Here is a 16,495-nt window from a genome sequence, read left to right as displayed (position 1 = left end):
AAAAAAAACTAAAATAAACGGCCTGGTTCAGTTGTAGCTCACATTTGGCATAAAATTAACAAGGAAAATATTTTACCTCTGCACTTATAAGGGTAGTTTGTAATATATATTAGAGAAATATGGAAAAATATCTAAAAAAAAAAGTACGATCTATCATTTATCCAATAAAATACTTGCCGCTCTAACACGTGGCACGTGCTCGAAGCGTTGCCGTGCCCAATTGCCACGGGCACAAGACTGCAACCTGATAATAGTATATTTGAAACGTTGATAACGAACTTTCTTGAGCCATCCACGCATACACGCTTGGATTTTGATGGCAGCTGCGGTTTGACGCATATGGTGGACACGTCTGTAATGAAAGTTAGAAATTTCTTTCATGATTTTCTTGATGATTTAGGAAGCAGTTATGGTATATGCCTGACATGGTAGTTATTCTATGGCTTGGAAAGGTGGGTTCAACAAAGGCATAACTTCCAATCATTTTTGTCAACTTAAGGCAGTTACTCTAAGGCTTTGTGTACTAGACATATTCTAAGTAGATTTCAATAAATTATAAATACTATTATTTAGCATAACAGTACTGTATTTTTCTTATGTTCTGCTATATTTCTCCTGTATTTATGATTCAGTTCAATGATTATGCTTTAAGTTTCCTTACTTTATGTTATCTACAAATATTTCAATTGTAAATTCTATGAATAGATTAAGATAGTTTTTATCTTTACATTAAATAGCAGTTTTAAAATAACTATTTTGCATGCATACAATATACCATTACTAATTCGCAGTACAGAACTTTACTGTGCAGTACATCTATAAAAAAAAAAATCATCAAAAACAAAATAAATAAAAAATTGACACGTGTGACATTTGAAGCAAATTATATGAACAGATTCCTTCTACAAACCTTCTTGACATCAGACCTCTGGTGTATCTCTGAATAGTCATGGCTGCATTTCGCACAGTTCTGTAACGTTTGCGATGAATAAACGTACGAACATTCTTCTGAATCATGACACCAGAGTCGGTCAGCTCGTCATTTCTCCATGTAGGCAACCTGTCCTGCTCTGAAGAAGATTTTGGTGCGTCCAAACTTGAATTGATCTTCATCCTGTCGGTATAGGAAATAAGGATATGCATGAAGTCAGTCACCATATAAAAGAAAAGAAGTCTGAGCTGAAAGGGAGAATTGTAGTTTATATCTGTGGTATTACACTGCGGATTAAGCTCTCTCCAGAACAATAACCAAGGGTAAAATTACCATATGCGGAAGCCAGTATTTCTTAAAATTCCTGTAATTGTCAGGGATATAGACACAAGGATCTTTTTGAAGTTTTTATAGTTTATATATGAAAAATCTATTTTTATGTTCTTACTGTTCTTAAAATATATTATTTTAATTGTTCATTACTTCTCTTGTAGTTTATTTATGAGTATTTCCTTGTTTCCTTTTCTCACTGAGCCAGTTTTCCCTGTTGGAGCACTTGGGATCATAGCATCCTACTTTCCAATTAGGGTTGTAGCTTAGCTAATAATAATAATAATAATAATAATAATAATAATAAATAATAATAATAATAGATAAATAATTTGCAAAAAAAAATATATATACTAAATTTTGGTGAAAATCATTTTGTAAAATGACCATTCATACAATCGGAAATACTAAACTAACGAGAAACTATTTAATGGTCATCCTATTGAGGTTATTGTTCAAAAACTTAAAGAAGCTGTGATACTACTTTCCAGTCTCATATATTTAACTATCTTAGGTTTTATTATGATTTTTATTACATTTATAGAGTATTGTTTCGTGTACCATATATGTTTGCTTAATTATATTCCTTTTTCTATAATGGACATTATACTCATTGGAAGTCTGGTCTTTTAGGCCTAATAAAGGAAGAAGAATTTACTTTTCTTTTACAGCATGAAATAGATATTTCAGATCAGAAGTGGGAAAAGATGCAGACGAAGAAGAAGATCAGAAGTATCATTAATGTAGTGTACATCACCTTGATGGGTATCCAGCAGCGCTCATTCTAACAGTTTCCAAGACGCCACAAGCTCTCAGCTGTTGGAGGGCCCTCGTTGGATCGAAGGTAAAAGACATCTTATCATCGTTAGGCTTGATGCACCTCACATAGTGAGGAGTTGTACTATTCAGCGTCGCCGTCAGGAGGCTCAGAGATTCGGGGAATTGAGAACCAACCTGTAATCATTGATAATGATAATTGCAGCTTATCATGGATACAAACTAATAAAATACTGTCTTAAATAAAGATTACATAAACTGATATATCTTAATGTTCTTTACAACATATGCATAAGTTTCAATGCAAACTAACATTTCAAAGTAATGAACAAGGAAAGTTAAATTTATCCCTCAAAATCATAATTACCGATTTTTGTGAAAATCAATGTTTAGCAATTCAATTGCAACTGATAATGAAACCCTCCTATAGCAAAATCTCAAGCAAAATAATAGAATATGAGCAAAGAATGGACCCAAATATTTCAAAATAATAAGTAATGGAATTGGAATGTAATTTTCTTTGTCAGAAAACTTACACTTTTCTTCATGTCTTTCGACTTGGCAGGACCTGCTGGCATGACTTTCACTTTGGTCTGAGCCCCTTTAGCTTTCTCAGTCAAGAGGGAACGTCCTAAGGGATACTGTAAAGTTTAATGGAAAATTCATTAACTGCAACGTACAAAATAAATGATACATCTAAAATATTTTCTCATCATTATATAGAAGTACTTCAAACAACATTAAAATTTCCAATACCAAATATTTACCAACACTTTGAGACATTAAACTAATTAAGTAATTAATAAACATCAATATTGTATTGAAAATAATAATAAATTTGTCTTACCTGACTAGACTTAAGTATATTTACACAATCCTCAGAGACCGTGTCCCTATTTTTCTCTAAAAATCCAGCACATTCATAGCCCACTTTAACAGAAAAATACGCGATAACAAAGGATGTATTGAAAAGCCTTGGCTTGCTAAAATGGTCCCACTTTTTGCACTTGTCATACAACTTTACAACCCAAGATTGATCTGACCCTTTGGGCATCTGGAGAGAGAGTAACAATATTATTATCATCATCATCATTATTATTATCATCATCATCATTATTATGGCATCTGGAGAGAAAGTAACAATGTTATTATTATCATCATCATTATTATTATCATCATCATTAGCTAAGCTACAACCCTAGTTGGAGAAGAGAGATGCTATAAGCGCAAGGGCTCCAACAAGGAATAGCAAGCCCAGTGGGGAAAGGAAATAAGGAAATAAATAAACTATATAAGAAGTAATGAATAATTAAAATAAAATATTTAAAAAGCATTAACAATAAAACAGATATTTCATATATAAACTATAAAATCAGGTATCAATAGACACTGACAATCATTATTACTTCATTTCAGTATCATTATATAGTATCAGATCTCACCATAAAAGAGAGTTAATAACAGCAAACATGACTCGTCAAGAAGAACGAGTCTGCCCAGCTTGCTTTCGATGAGATCAATGCAAGGTTGATTGTCATAGAAGTTAATGAATTCCCACTCGATCTGCTCCTTCACATATTCTTCCTGCTCCAGTTTAAACACATGCTGTGAAAGTTAATAAATAATGTCAAGCAAAATACAGTGCAATATATTGGATTAACAAAATATATGAATTATCACTAAAACCTTCAGCAAATTAAGAATACTTCACAACAATAAAAAAAAAAAAAACATTTCCAAGATCTGAAAACTACATTGAGGGTAATAAAGTTTTACTTAACTATAATTCAAATACAAAACAGAAATCTAAGTCTGGGTAATGGATATTAAAATTCAAATTTTCCAAAAATAGCCCATTTTAAAAGTAATTTGTAATTTTCTTGCTATGCAAAGCCAAGTCCCTTACAAAGGGGAAGGTCTCCAAACCAAAGGAGTTAGAACGGCTGCTTAAATCGTAAACGAGGTAGTTAACAGCAGTATGAAATTTCTATTTTTTTTCTATTTCATTTGGAATGAAAGAAGTGCAACTAAATGCCTTTCTTGCCATAACAAATTTGGAAATCAACTTGAATAAAAACAACTGTTCAAAACAAAATTGCTGATCAGCATTAAAGCTATGTCTTTTTTTTTTACCTGATTGAACTGTTGCTGTAGCTTCTCATTAGCATAGTTGATACAAAACTGCTCGAAACTGTTCATTTCAAAGGTCTCAAACCTATAGATGTCAAGAACACCAATGAATCTGGAAAGAATAGACAAGGATGAATATGAGGTCTTATATCATGACAAATAGGTTTCATATTAATAATGTGATATCTACATGGTACAACCACCCAAAATATTTAAAAAATTGACAAATTCTATCAAAAGCTATTATTCTATCAAAAGCTATTATAAACTATCAACACAAGGGTTGCATTTTGAATTGTGTCATGCAATGTGAATTTTGGGTCATTCCAACTAATAATCTCCATGAACAAAGCATGGTAAAGGGGTAGTTCTGTTCAGTGACTGCCCAAGTTTATAAACAAAAGCCTTTTTTATGCTTTCTTGATCACTATGCTGTATAATAATATACAGTATACAGTAACATAATACCGTTGTATACAGTATACTATTTTGAATTTTAGTTTATCTTAAACTTGAACACATCAAGAAGTTACTGTACATGCAACGAGACTAAACTGGATAAAAGAGCATAAGGATAACCAGCAATAAGGATAATAAGGATAATGCGGAATAAGGATTGAAATACTGATATACGTAATAAACAGACTGAAATTAATTGTAAAATGTTGTGAATAACAGAAATGAAGAGGAATTAGAAAATTATGAAGAATGGGAAAAACCTTTTAGCCTTTGGACTAATGAATAACAAATACAGAACTGTATGTCTTTTGTCACAATTTGCAATAAAATACCTTTCTTCTCCAATCTGTAGGAAGGTCATTATTTGCAAAAGTTTTTATGTGGATAACGGATTTCAAAAGTTTATTATATCCTAATGTACAACCTCCTACTCAAGTATCCATTCTCTGTAAGGTCACCTTACTTTCTTCACCTCCTATTTTACATATCCTCCTACTACTGTTATCTGATAACTCTGGAAGAACTGATGAATTTCTTCCAGCAATATTTTTTGTACGAACCACAAGCAGCCAGTCGACAATCTATATGAACTTTACTCTCACTCTTCAAATTTCTTGTTTAATGATAAAAGTTTCAGTAAGTCACTAATAATGAGCTATTTTCTCGACAATTTCATTCTAGAATACAAAAACTTCATTTCAACTTGGGAACACTTTATATTCTACATACAGTTGTCCTTGTTACCACAAAGTCTCAGGATTTTGTCTGTCATATTGTTAACTTGATACAAACAAACTTCTACTGGACAGCTACTGCACACTGGCTTTTCTTTCAAAATAGAATGACCACAATTATCCTGTTTTCCCAAGGAAAAAGCCAAAAACCAACAAGCCCACAATTAAGGCAAAATTATTAAAAGATAAATTCAAATAATGTTCAATATTTACACTATAATATCTACAAAGAAAATTCTACTTTCCCACGTATTAGGCGATTTCAATATTAGAAGACCTATTTAATCTATGAACTGAAAGGTTTTATACTCTAAACATCTTATTAAGGTGATATGGTAGTAAAGTAATCACAATTCTGGTCCCAAGCTAAAAATCTTGACAAATATCATTTACATAAATGTAACAAATGGCAGGATAGGACGATCCAACACGGAAAACTTATGTCCACATTTTAATTTTAGAAGCCTCTTGCTGTGCAGACCTCACCAGGTAATACTTTATCAAACATCACTCATGATGTTTCTATTGTCTACCTTTCCAACCGAGTTTGCAACTACAGTATTGTGATTCTCCAAGGCTTGCTTATTATCCCTTGTACTTGCTATACCCATCTCTAGCTTCCACGACAAACTTTATTTATTCAATTTTTTGAGCTTTCTGAAATCAAAGTCCCCTATATTGAACAATAAGACCCTGTGCAAGAAACACTCGTCCTTTAATATGATTAAATCTTCCCTCACTTACTGAATCTTGGGAAGACAAGCCTGAAAACACAACATTCCCTAAAATAAACTCTGTGTAATTAATGGTGTCTGATTTTACACCATATAACTGGGAGATCGATCAGTTTCAGATGATCCTTTATCAATATCTGACTTAAAAATATAGTAGCTTCAATCAGTAAAATGTGAAGAGCTATGGTAATCTCCTTAGTACTAGCCAACATATGCTGTATAAACATCTCCATGAATGAGAAAGTATATACAAAGATATATATAAGATTTTCTAAAATGCAAAAAGAATGAATCTATCCTACACTTTTCAACTACTTATTACTTGACACTTTGAAATACCTCTAATGTCTTCAGAGTAGATCTGCAAAAAGTATCGCTACGAGTTCCAAAGGCAAACAATCCTTTTCAATGGGATATAACATGAAACGTCATCTATGAAAGTACGAAGCAGCTACTATGTTCATTACAACTATATCCATAAATTAACACGAAAAAGGGAAATGATTACAAAGATTGCACATGTAGGCTACTATAATTGTTCACAGCATATCAACTCACTAACATAACTATTTGCCATAATAAAAGCAGTTATAAATCACAATTTAGTTATGTGAATAATAATGAATACCAAAAAATTGACAGTAGTCTGAACACCTTAAATTCAATGGATTATATACCACAGATATCAAACATACATGGAAGCAGGAATTAAGTCTATCTGAGGTACTAAACCTGAATGATTAAAAAACATTAAAAGTGGAATCTTACCTCATCTGAGGTGTTTTCATTTCTCCTCTGAAGCAACAGCACACAACTGGTAAAATATAGGATAATTTCTCTCATCTGGGGCCTGTGATAAAGACAAAAAACATGATTCTAATCAAACAGGAAGTCATCATGTCGGAAGGCAATCAGTAAGATGAGAATCACTGACACCTTACTTACAATAAGCAGTTGATCATTTAAAAACTACGTCTGATATAGTGTGGCATCTCGCCATTCTGATATTAACTATAGTCAATTCTTTTTAGTGAGGCCGATTTGCACAGACTCGGAGAGGTGCCCTTTTACCTCGGAAAAGTTTCCTAATAGCTGATCGGTCGGAAGTATTTTTGTCCGATTACTTCCGACCAATCAGGTATCAGGAAACTTTTCCAAGATAAAAGGGCACCCCTGCGGGTCGGTGCAAATCGGCCTCACTAAAAAAAACTTACTTTAGTATCTATATATATCAATAAATGTTTCTCTCCCACAAATAATCTTTATAACTTGGAATTTATCTGATGCTCTTATCTGTACTATAATTTTCTTTACTAATCAGAGACGTAGAAATATCTACCAGTATAAATGGATAACAATCCACTCCCATCCATCTCCTGCTCTCATTAAACCAATATATTAAAAATAATATAGAAAAAACTACATACAGTACAATTTTTTTCACTGAATAAAGAAATTAGAATAGTTATTATCTATAAAAAAAAAACTACAAGGCTTTCTATCCAACATTAAATAAGTCTTTTTACCTGGAAGACCACTCTTGACTTTTCCAAAAGGTAAGTTCGCATGTTGGCGCCCATAATAGAATAATTTCGAGTAAAGTCCAGCTCAATATATTTTCCGAATCTTGCGAACTGTTGTCATTTCTCGTGGCTTTAGCATTGCCAATAGCCTGAAATATACAAACCAATTATGAATAAAAAGTGTCCACACAAATAGTACCGGTACATAAAGGCAGTCAACATCTGGTAACAAATACCAACTATTATTATTATTATTATTATTATTATTATTATTATTATTATTATTATTATTATTATTATTACTAGCTAAACTACAAGCCTACTTGGAAAACCAGGATGTTATAAGCCCAAGGGCTCCAACAGGATAAAAGAGCCCGGTAATGAAAGGAAATATGGAAATAAAAAACTACAAGAGATATATAATGCATAATTAAAATATCTTAAGAACAATAATAACATTAGGTATGAATATCTAAATCCTTTACTGACAGTACCAAAATGTTCCATAAAAATTGTGTAACAACTTGACCTTTTAATTAGTTTCCATCCACATTGGAAATAGAACAGGATCATTTTCATATCTAAATCAGCATTGCTATTTTGTTTAAATTGCGATAATACTAGAGAACTAGTAATATGAATCATGACCTTTACCATATGGGAATAGGAGCAGAAAATTTGATTAATTAGAAACAAAACAACCACATTAAGCATCAACTACACTTTACGTACTTACTTAAACCAAGTACTGTACATACATACAGTTTAGTTCATACTTAGTCAAGCGGCTTTGTTTCTTTTGAATAGAATTTTATGATCATATTCCCTTATGGTAAATGAGGGTTCAATTAGCATGTAGTGTACAGTATTGAACAGTTCATTGTTCCTACGGTATTGGAATTTTATTGACAAATTCATAAGTTGCACATCACATCCACAGAATGGGTACAGTTGTTCCTCACTATCAAAAATCATGAAAGGAATACCTTTCCTTCAGTAAATCATCACAACTACTTACCTCCATGATTGGATTGGATACCAAAATTTTTTTCTCTACGTGCGTTTCCGAATCGACCGAACACCCCCCCCCCCCCCCCCCCCCCACTGGCGAAGTATCTCATTGCGTACTTTGCCGAGACTGTCTTTCCAGCACCTGATCCTCCCGAGACGATAATGCTTTGGTCTTTGTCCTCCCTATTACGAGGAATAGCAATATTGGATAGGGTACAATACAGTACTGTATACAGGAATTAACAGTTGTTGAAAATATTCACAATAGCATGAATAAGGGAAAGCATAGCTATTTTTGGTATAAATTACTCTATAATATACTAATTAAAGCTTTGCAAATTTAGTGGACTTGGTAGAATTAAATTCAGTGCCTCTGTAATACTATAAAGGTATAAGGACGCTCATGAATGGCAGAGGCAAGGGACAGTGACATTGCCCTATCAAGTAGGACAATGCCCTAGAGACTGACCATATTTCATATGATCAGCGCCCAAGCCCCCTACAACACTGAGAAAAGTACAGTATTATTTGAATTAGTTTTAAAAGAAAAAGTAATAATTTCTAATAAAGTATATTTCACTTTCTATTGAAATGAGCAAGAAATATACATATTCCTTACAAAATATAGTAGCTTAATAGCATGTTCTTTTATTATTATTATTATTATTATTATTATTATTATTATTATTATTACTTTCTAGACTAGAACCCTGGCTGGAAAAGCATGAAGCTATAAGCCCAAGGCTCCAACAGGGAAAATAGCCCAGTGAGGAAAGGAAACCTGGAAAAACCAAATATTAATAACAATAACAATATTAAAATATTATTATTACAGATAGGTGAGCTCCCCACCTCTTAAAATGCATGTCTGCCCTGATCTATCTTCTAAATGGAGGAAGCTCTTTGAACCCATATTTTTTTTTTTTAAATACACTACAAACCCATTTGATTCAAGTTGAGATATATGGAATGTAGATAGAAACTGAGCATTGTACGGGAAAGGACAGGTAGAACAGTTGCGTTCTTTTTACATATGGTTACATGTGAAACAGGCTTAATATAAGAAAAAATATGTATATAAAAACATCACTTTACTTCTAATACCTAGGCATCTTTAATTTGTTAAAGAATATAATTCTTTGTATTCTCCTGTATCAAGCACTGTGATTCTAATTATCTTTATGGCTGTTTATTGTACACCTCATCTTCTATCTTCTTGACTAGTGTGTCCAACTTCTGAAAAATTAAATGAATTAATACTCTAGTAAATTTATCCATCATTGAGAGAGAGAGAGAGAGAGAGAGAGAGAGAGAGAGAGAGAGAGAGAGAGAGAGAGAGAGAGAGAGAGAGAGAGAGAGAGAGAAGCTTTGTTACAGCATTCGTAAGTAAATGATTATCAGAAATGATAACTGGAAAACAAAGGCTCAAGGAAACTCATTTTCCAAATAAAATCACTGAGGTTTTTTCTTCAAATTACTCATAACTGATTTATTACAACAGCAGCAACCAGGTTTCATGATCCTAATATCCTGTTCGTAATACTAGGCAGGCAGTTAATTCTAATAGCCAGGCTTCTCCATCATGAGGCTCAATACTACACAGTATTCTACTGTAGAAGTTTTATTCCAGCTGTGACCAAGTTGTGGAATGATCTTCCTAATCGGGTAGTTGAATCAGTAGAACTTATAAAGTTCAAACTTGCAGCAAATGTTTTTATTTTGACCAGGCTGACATGAGTCTTTTCATAGTTTATATATGACATATCTGTTTTAACGTTGTTACTGTTTTTAGAATGATTTGTTATTAATTTGTTCTCATCTTTTATTTATTTTCTTATTTCCTTTCCTCACTGGCTACTTTTCCCTATTGGAGCCCTTGGGCATAGAGCATCTTGCCTTTCCAACTAGGGATGTAGCTTGGCTAATAATAATAATAATAATAATGATAATGATAATAATAATAATAATAATAATAATAATAATAATAATAATGATAATAATAATAATAATAATGATAATAATAATAATAATAATGATAATAATCTTTTTCATTACTTTTCTTTTGAGATTTCACCTTCAAAGAACATTTCTTTTAACCTTCCACCTCTACAATGATTTATTTTGAGATCTTCAAACAAAATAGAATGTCTGTAAAGGTCCTGTAAATTTTACAGTTGATTTCTGTTACGCTTTACCTATAGAGTCTACATCACTCTCGACCTTATATCAACACACAATATTTCTCCTTGGCGAATACCAATTGTATAATCTATCAGAACTCATTTCTAATTACATTTCACAGATCCGTCATCTCTAGGCGAGATAATAATAATAATAAGGATTGGGAAGTGGGGAAAATGGGGAAAGGAAGAGTACCCCTGGATACAATCCAGTTTATAGCTCAAAGGCAGGTACTCGGGAAGGGAAAGATTAAGGAAATAGGGAGAAAGAAAAGTACAGGAGAAGAATAAAAGAGAGGGGCAGACCCTCTTGCGATATTAGAGATTATACTATAATTATTGACTAGATCATCTCATGATTTATTATGCCAAATTAACGATTATTGTAAGTAATTTGAATGGTTTTAAATGATCAAATAAAAAAAAATATCATATTATTATTATTATTATTATTATTATTATTATTATTATTATTATTATTATTATTATTATTATTATTATTATTGTTTTTGTTGTTGTTGTTACTCATGATAATCAAGTTTTAAAATAGCCATTCTTAAGTATTTTGAATATTCCTTTAGTTTTTGGGAGATCCATATCTATTTGAGAAGTATCAAATCACATCACAAAAGAGTTAATTAAATCGTTTAAATATATATATACAACAAATTACCTATGAGTTGAAATGGAAATATAAGTTGCATAAAGTGGGGAATTAAATTTTAAATGTTTGGTTGGTAATTAAGGCTATATTAAACGAGCATGGGAGAGAATTTGTTATTGATACTGAATATTTGGAGACGGATTGGTAATAAATACACGGGTTTAAAATTCAGGTCAACATAAAAAAATACCTCGGTGATGTTGCTCCCAAACTCTAATAAAAAGGACATTTAACATTCCTCTCTCTCTCTCTCTCTCTCTCTCTCTCTCTCTCTCTCTCTCTCTCTCTCTCTCTCTCTCTCTCTCTCTCTCTCTCTCTCTAAGTGTTGAATATGGGGAAGGGTTTGAGGACTACGAACTGTTTTTGGGTTTAATTCCAGTACAAAATCATGAAAATTTGCATTGTTTAGCTTTCGAAGGGACCATTCTCTCTCTCTCTCTCTCTCTCTCTCTCTCTCTCTCTCTCTCTCCTCTCTCTCTCTCTCTCTCTCTCTCTCTCTCTCTCGAGTTTTCTAGATGACCATCTGGGTAGGTTCAGTTACTATTCCCACCTTACGTAGGCCACGGGCTCTTGCATTCCCAGCCAACTAAAAACTATCTAATTAACCCTCTCATTAATCTATAACGACCACCTATGAAAGTGAGAACTGTATTAACAATCTATTTTAGAATTTTGAACTCATGAAAATGAATATGAAGATGAATATCATGATTAGTTTGACAAATACTAAAAATCTTGAAAGGCAATTATTGGTAAACGATCGAGTTATGTTGAGGTCACTTAATGAGGTAACAGAGAGAGAGAGAGAGAGAGAGAGAGAGAGAGAGAGAGAGAGAGAGAGAGAGAGAGAGAGAGAGAGAGAGAGAGAGAGAGAGTAGGCTCTTCAGTAAACGCAATAGCCAACACTAAAGCGCTACAGAAAGTCGAATCCCTTCATTTATATCGTGCATGCAAGCTTGTGTTTTCTGGATAGGAAAGTGATTAAAAAAAAAAAAAAAAAAAAAAAAAAAAAAAAAAAAAAAAAAACTTAGTTCTTGAAAAGGACGTAGAATTCGAATATATCAGGAAAAAGTAACAATCATAGTAGTTCCTTCAAGATTTCTTGATGGGATGGTAGAACATTATCTAATAAATATCTTGCCTAAATACATTCCTATGATATAGAATCTATGATATGTTAGCATAAGTTTGCTTATTACACTTATGGGTGTTTAAAGACTTGGATTTAGACTTATTTACATTATTTAGATTTGCTGGTAAAGAATAGATTTGACTAAACTTGTTTCGAGGGAGAGATTTGAAGAGAGAAAACACGTGTAAAGAGGATAAGTGGAGTTTGTTACAGTGTGAAATTCATGGGAGGAATACACAATCATACAGTGCCTATTAAGAGTGATAAACAGCAATAGATGTGAATAACCTATATCGTTAATAGGAAATGTTAAAGAAAAAGGCTCCCGGTTGTGCATAATGACGAGGAACTCGCTGATATATTTCTAGAAATTTTCTAAAACAACAAATATATTGTAAGTTGTTGTTGGTGATAGCTCGTCTCACTGTCCTTACAATATAGTTTTATCTTTAGAGGATATTCAAATTGAGATCAGTGTTAACTAGACCCGCAAATAAGGTGAAGAGACTTAATAGTATATCAAATGAAAAGTCAGAATTTTTAAGGGGCTAAGAGAACAAATCGTGTGACCCTATCTTGCAGAAGGCAAGGCAATCTAAAGCGAACGAACTCACGAACAAGTGATTGATCTGATGGAAATATATAAAGTAACTGGAGTAGAAAACCTTTAGATTCTGAAGTCTATTATTTCGGGAATAATAAATACTACCATTGACGAGTGTAAATATCCACAATCTTAAAAGTGCTCTTGATTATCAGGACTTACGTACACACAAACCTATTTAGAATCTATCCTTCATGGCAAAAGGATGTACATTTCGGACTGGCAGGAAGAATTTAACCAAAACATGAAATTTAGGATTCAAACGTTATTTAACGTGAAAAGCAGGAATGTTCGACTTTTAATGTTCTCACACTCAAAAATTATCTTGTTTAGTTAACCACTTACCTATAAGTAATGCAGTGTATTTCAGTAGCTCGGTTGCTGCAGAGAGTTGGAAAGAGAGAGGAATGGCCAGCCATGATTGCCCAACCTTCTTCGGATAAAGATACACCTGCATGATGATTATGATGATGATGATGATTACCTTGCTCTAGAGTCTTGTGGTCTTCAGAAGGGACATTTGAGATACGGCCCCGAAAGATTCTCATCTTCTATCCTCTTGACTAGTGTGTCAAGCTTCTTAAGAATGAAATGAATTAATACTCTAGTAAATCAATCCGTCATTGTATTCAGTCAATCCATAGAGAGAGAGAGAGAGAGAGAGAGAGAGAGAGAGAGAGAGAGAGAGAGAGAGAGAGAGAGAGCTTTGTTACAGCATTAGTAACTAAATGATTATTAGAAATAAAAAATTGGAAAAAAGTGCATTAGGAAACTCATTTCCCAAAACCAAACTTTAAAGTTATTTTATCAATTTACTTATAACAGTTTTACTACTACTATAACAACAACCAGGTTTCCTGTTCCTCGTTAGTCACAAGGTGCAGGGCTCTGTAATCTCTAGAAAGTTTATTGTCAATAGTTACCTCGTATATAAAGATTTGATAAGAATCAAATTGTATCCTAAGTAGCAGGAATAAAATAACATTTAAAAAGTTATTCAGTACACAATGAATTACCAATGAATGAGTTAAATGTAAGTATATGTTACATAAAATATGGAATTAAATTTTAAGTGTTTGGGAGTATATATGTGGAATAATAGTAACGAAAACGTCATAAAAAAAATAAAACAAGCATGGGAGAGAGATTGGCATGTGTGGAGTCCCATTATATTATACCAATGTTCATGTTGTTAGAGAGCTTAGTGATACTGTAAAGGATTTTATAGCCCAGTATGTACTTTCCTTTAGGAGAAGCAAATGATTTGAGAATAGAGTATATTTGCTACCGCTTGCAGATGGTAAGAAAAACACGGGCTTAGAATTCAGGTCATCTCGGAAAAATGCTTCCCAAACTCTAATGAGAAGGACATTTACAGCTTTCAATTCTACACGCATCCCCCCCCCCCTCTCTCTCTCTCTCTCTCTCCTCTCTCTCTCTCTCTCTCTCTCTCTCTCTCTCTCCTCTCTCTCTCTCTCTCTCTCTCTCTCTCTCTCTCGTTTTCTAGACCATCTAGCTAGGTTCAGTTACTATTCCCCCACCTTACGTAAGCTACAGGCTCTTGCATTGCCAGCCCGTAAAAAAAACCTATCTAATTAACCATCTCCTTAACCTATAACAACCACCTATGAAAGTGAGAACTGTATTAACAATAGTATTTTGCAATTTTGAAGTCATGAACATTAATATAAAGATGAGTATCATGATTAGTTTGACTGAGATACTAAAAATCTTGAAAGGGAATTATTGGCAAACGATAGAGTTATTTTGAGGTCACTTAATGAGGTAACAAAATAAGAGAGAGAGAGAGAGAGAGAGAGAGAGAGAGAGAGAGAGAGAGAGAGAGAGAGAGAGAGAGAGAGAGAGAGAGAGAGAGAGTTATATAATAAGTGTTAATGCAACCTTAACAAACCTATCATTAATCGGTATTTAACGACTACATTCTTCAGAAAACTAAATTAACTATGTAAACAGCCAACGCTAGGATAGTCGAATCTTTTCATTTATATCTTGCATGCAATCTTAGGTTTCCTGGATATTGCAAATGACTGATATTAACTTTAACCTTGATTAATTTCTTCTCAAAATCCAACTAATAAACTTTTTTCCTTGATTAAGAGTTTTCTGGCATCCTGTTTTGAAGAAGTCATCGAAATTTGTAAGGGGGGCTAAAAATCAAATCGTGTAATTTATCTTATGGCAATATCTAAAGCAGCCGGAGTAGAATACTTTTATAATATTTCGGGAATATCAAATGCTACCATTGACGAGTAAATATCTTAAATATGAAAGTGACTACAGCCACACCCATTCTGAAAAGTGCCATTGATTTTATCATGACTTACGTAACACACACACACACACCTATTTCGAATCTATCCTTCCTGGCAAAAAGGCTAGAACTACTAGTTAATCCTTTGTGAAAAATTTGAATATTGCCGGATAACCAGTCAACATACAGATAATTATATTCTACGGAGAAAAACTATATGCAGTATTGTAAATATGATTTACTGGCAATAGTGGACGACGACAGATGTGGCTGTTTTCCGGGTCCTATCACACAAATATTACTCAATAAAGGACACCGAAGATCAGTTTGTTGCATAATATTCTTTAGTATACGAAAGCGTATTAATTGGACGTTTGATGGCTGTTTTTCCGGTCCTACACAACAGGGGAACACTACTCTCTACAGGACTTCCACGGTCGTTATATCAACAACAACAACAACAACAACAAATGCAGACGTTTCCAATCCACTGCAGGACAAAGGCCTCAGACATATCAATCCATGTCTGGGGTTTGTCCAGTCTTTTCATCACCACGCTGACCCATTGTGGATTTGTGATGATTGGAGACTTTGGTCTGATTACTCACAGCAAACCAACCTAGTATGGGTGGCTCTGCCTAGTGCAATTTTGTTCATCATGGCGGTACGCAAATCCTTTAACCACGTCAAGATATCTCCACTCAGAAATGGTATAACGGTTATACCATCTTAACAAAGACTTTTAATTAAAACAACAGAAGTTCTGGTCCTTCATAACTACCCTTAGCAAAGTCAAAATACTTTCTTTGCTGATGATTGTAGATCAATTAAAGTAATATATTTCCTTACATAGAAAATAGCTTAATGTCAAGTAACAAACTATTTATAAACACTACCATTTCCCAGAGTCACAAAAATGACAAATATCTAAACTAGTTACAGATGAAATGTAGTACACATTATAAAAAGTTTATGGTCACGCTTTCGATTCAAGTAGCTTAGTCCACGAAGTAT

At 33.2% G+C, this 16,495-nt stretch overlaps 1 protein-coding gene across 1 annotated transcript; it reads right to left on the bottom strand.

Moving 5' to 3' along the window:
- Positions 1–153: 153 nt before the first annotated feature.
- On the bottom strand, positions 154–8,642 carry LOC137631781 (unconventional myosin-Vb-like). The gene is made up of 11 exons (XM_068363743.1): positions 8,637–8,642; positions 7,622–7,767; positions 6,864–6,945; positions 6,184–6,236; positions 4,172–4,280; positions 3,481–3,643; positions 2,886–2,968; positions 2,575–2,679; positions 2,019–2,215; positions 911–1,114; positions 154–352 (listed from the first exon to the last, which is right to left on the bottom strand). Exons 1-11 carry the CDS (start codon positions 8,640–8,642, stop codon positions 154–156), a joined length of 1,347 nt encoding a protein of 448 aa, XP_068219844.1.
- Between the last annotated feature and the right edge of the window lie 7,853 nt (positions 8,643–16,495).

The sequence above is a fragment of the Palaemon carinicauda genome, chromosome 3, assembly GCF_036898095.1.
Source record: "Palaemon carinicauda isolate YSFRI2023 chromosome 3, ASM3689809v2, whole genome shotgun sequence".
NCBI lineage: Eukaryota > Metazoa > Arthropoda > Malacostraca > Decapoda > Palaemonidae > Palaemon > Palaemon carinicauda.
Note: the sequence above shows the minus strand (reverse complement) of the source record. Positions and strands in the feature narration are given on the sequence as shown.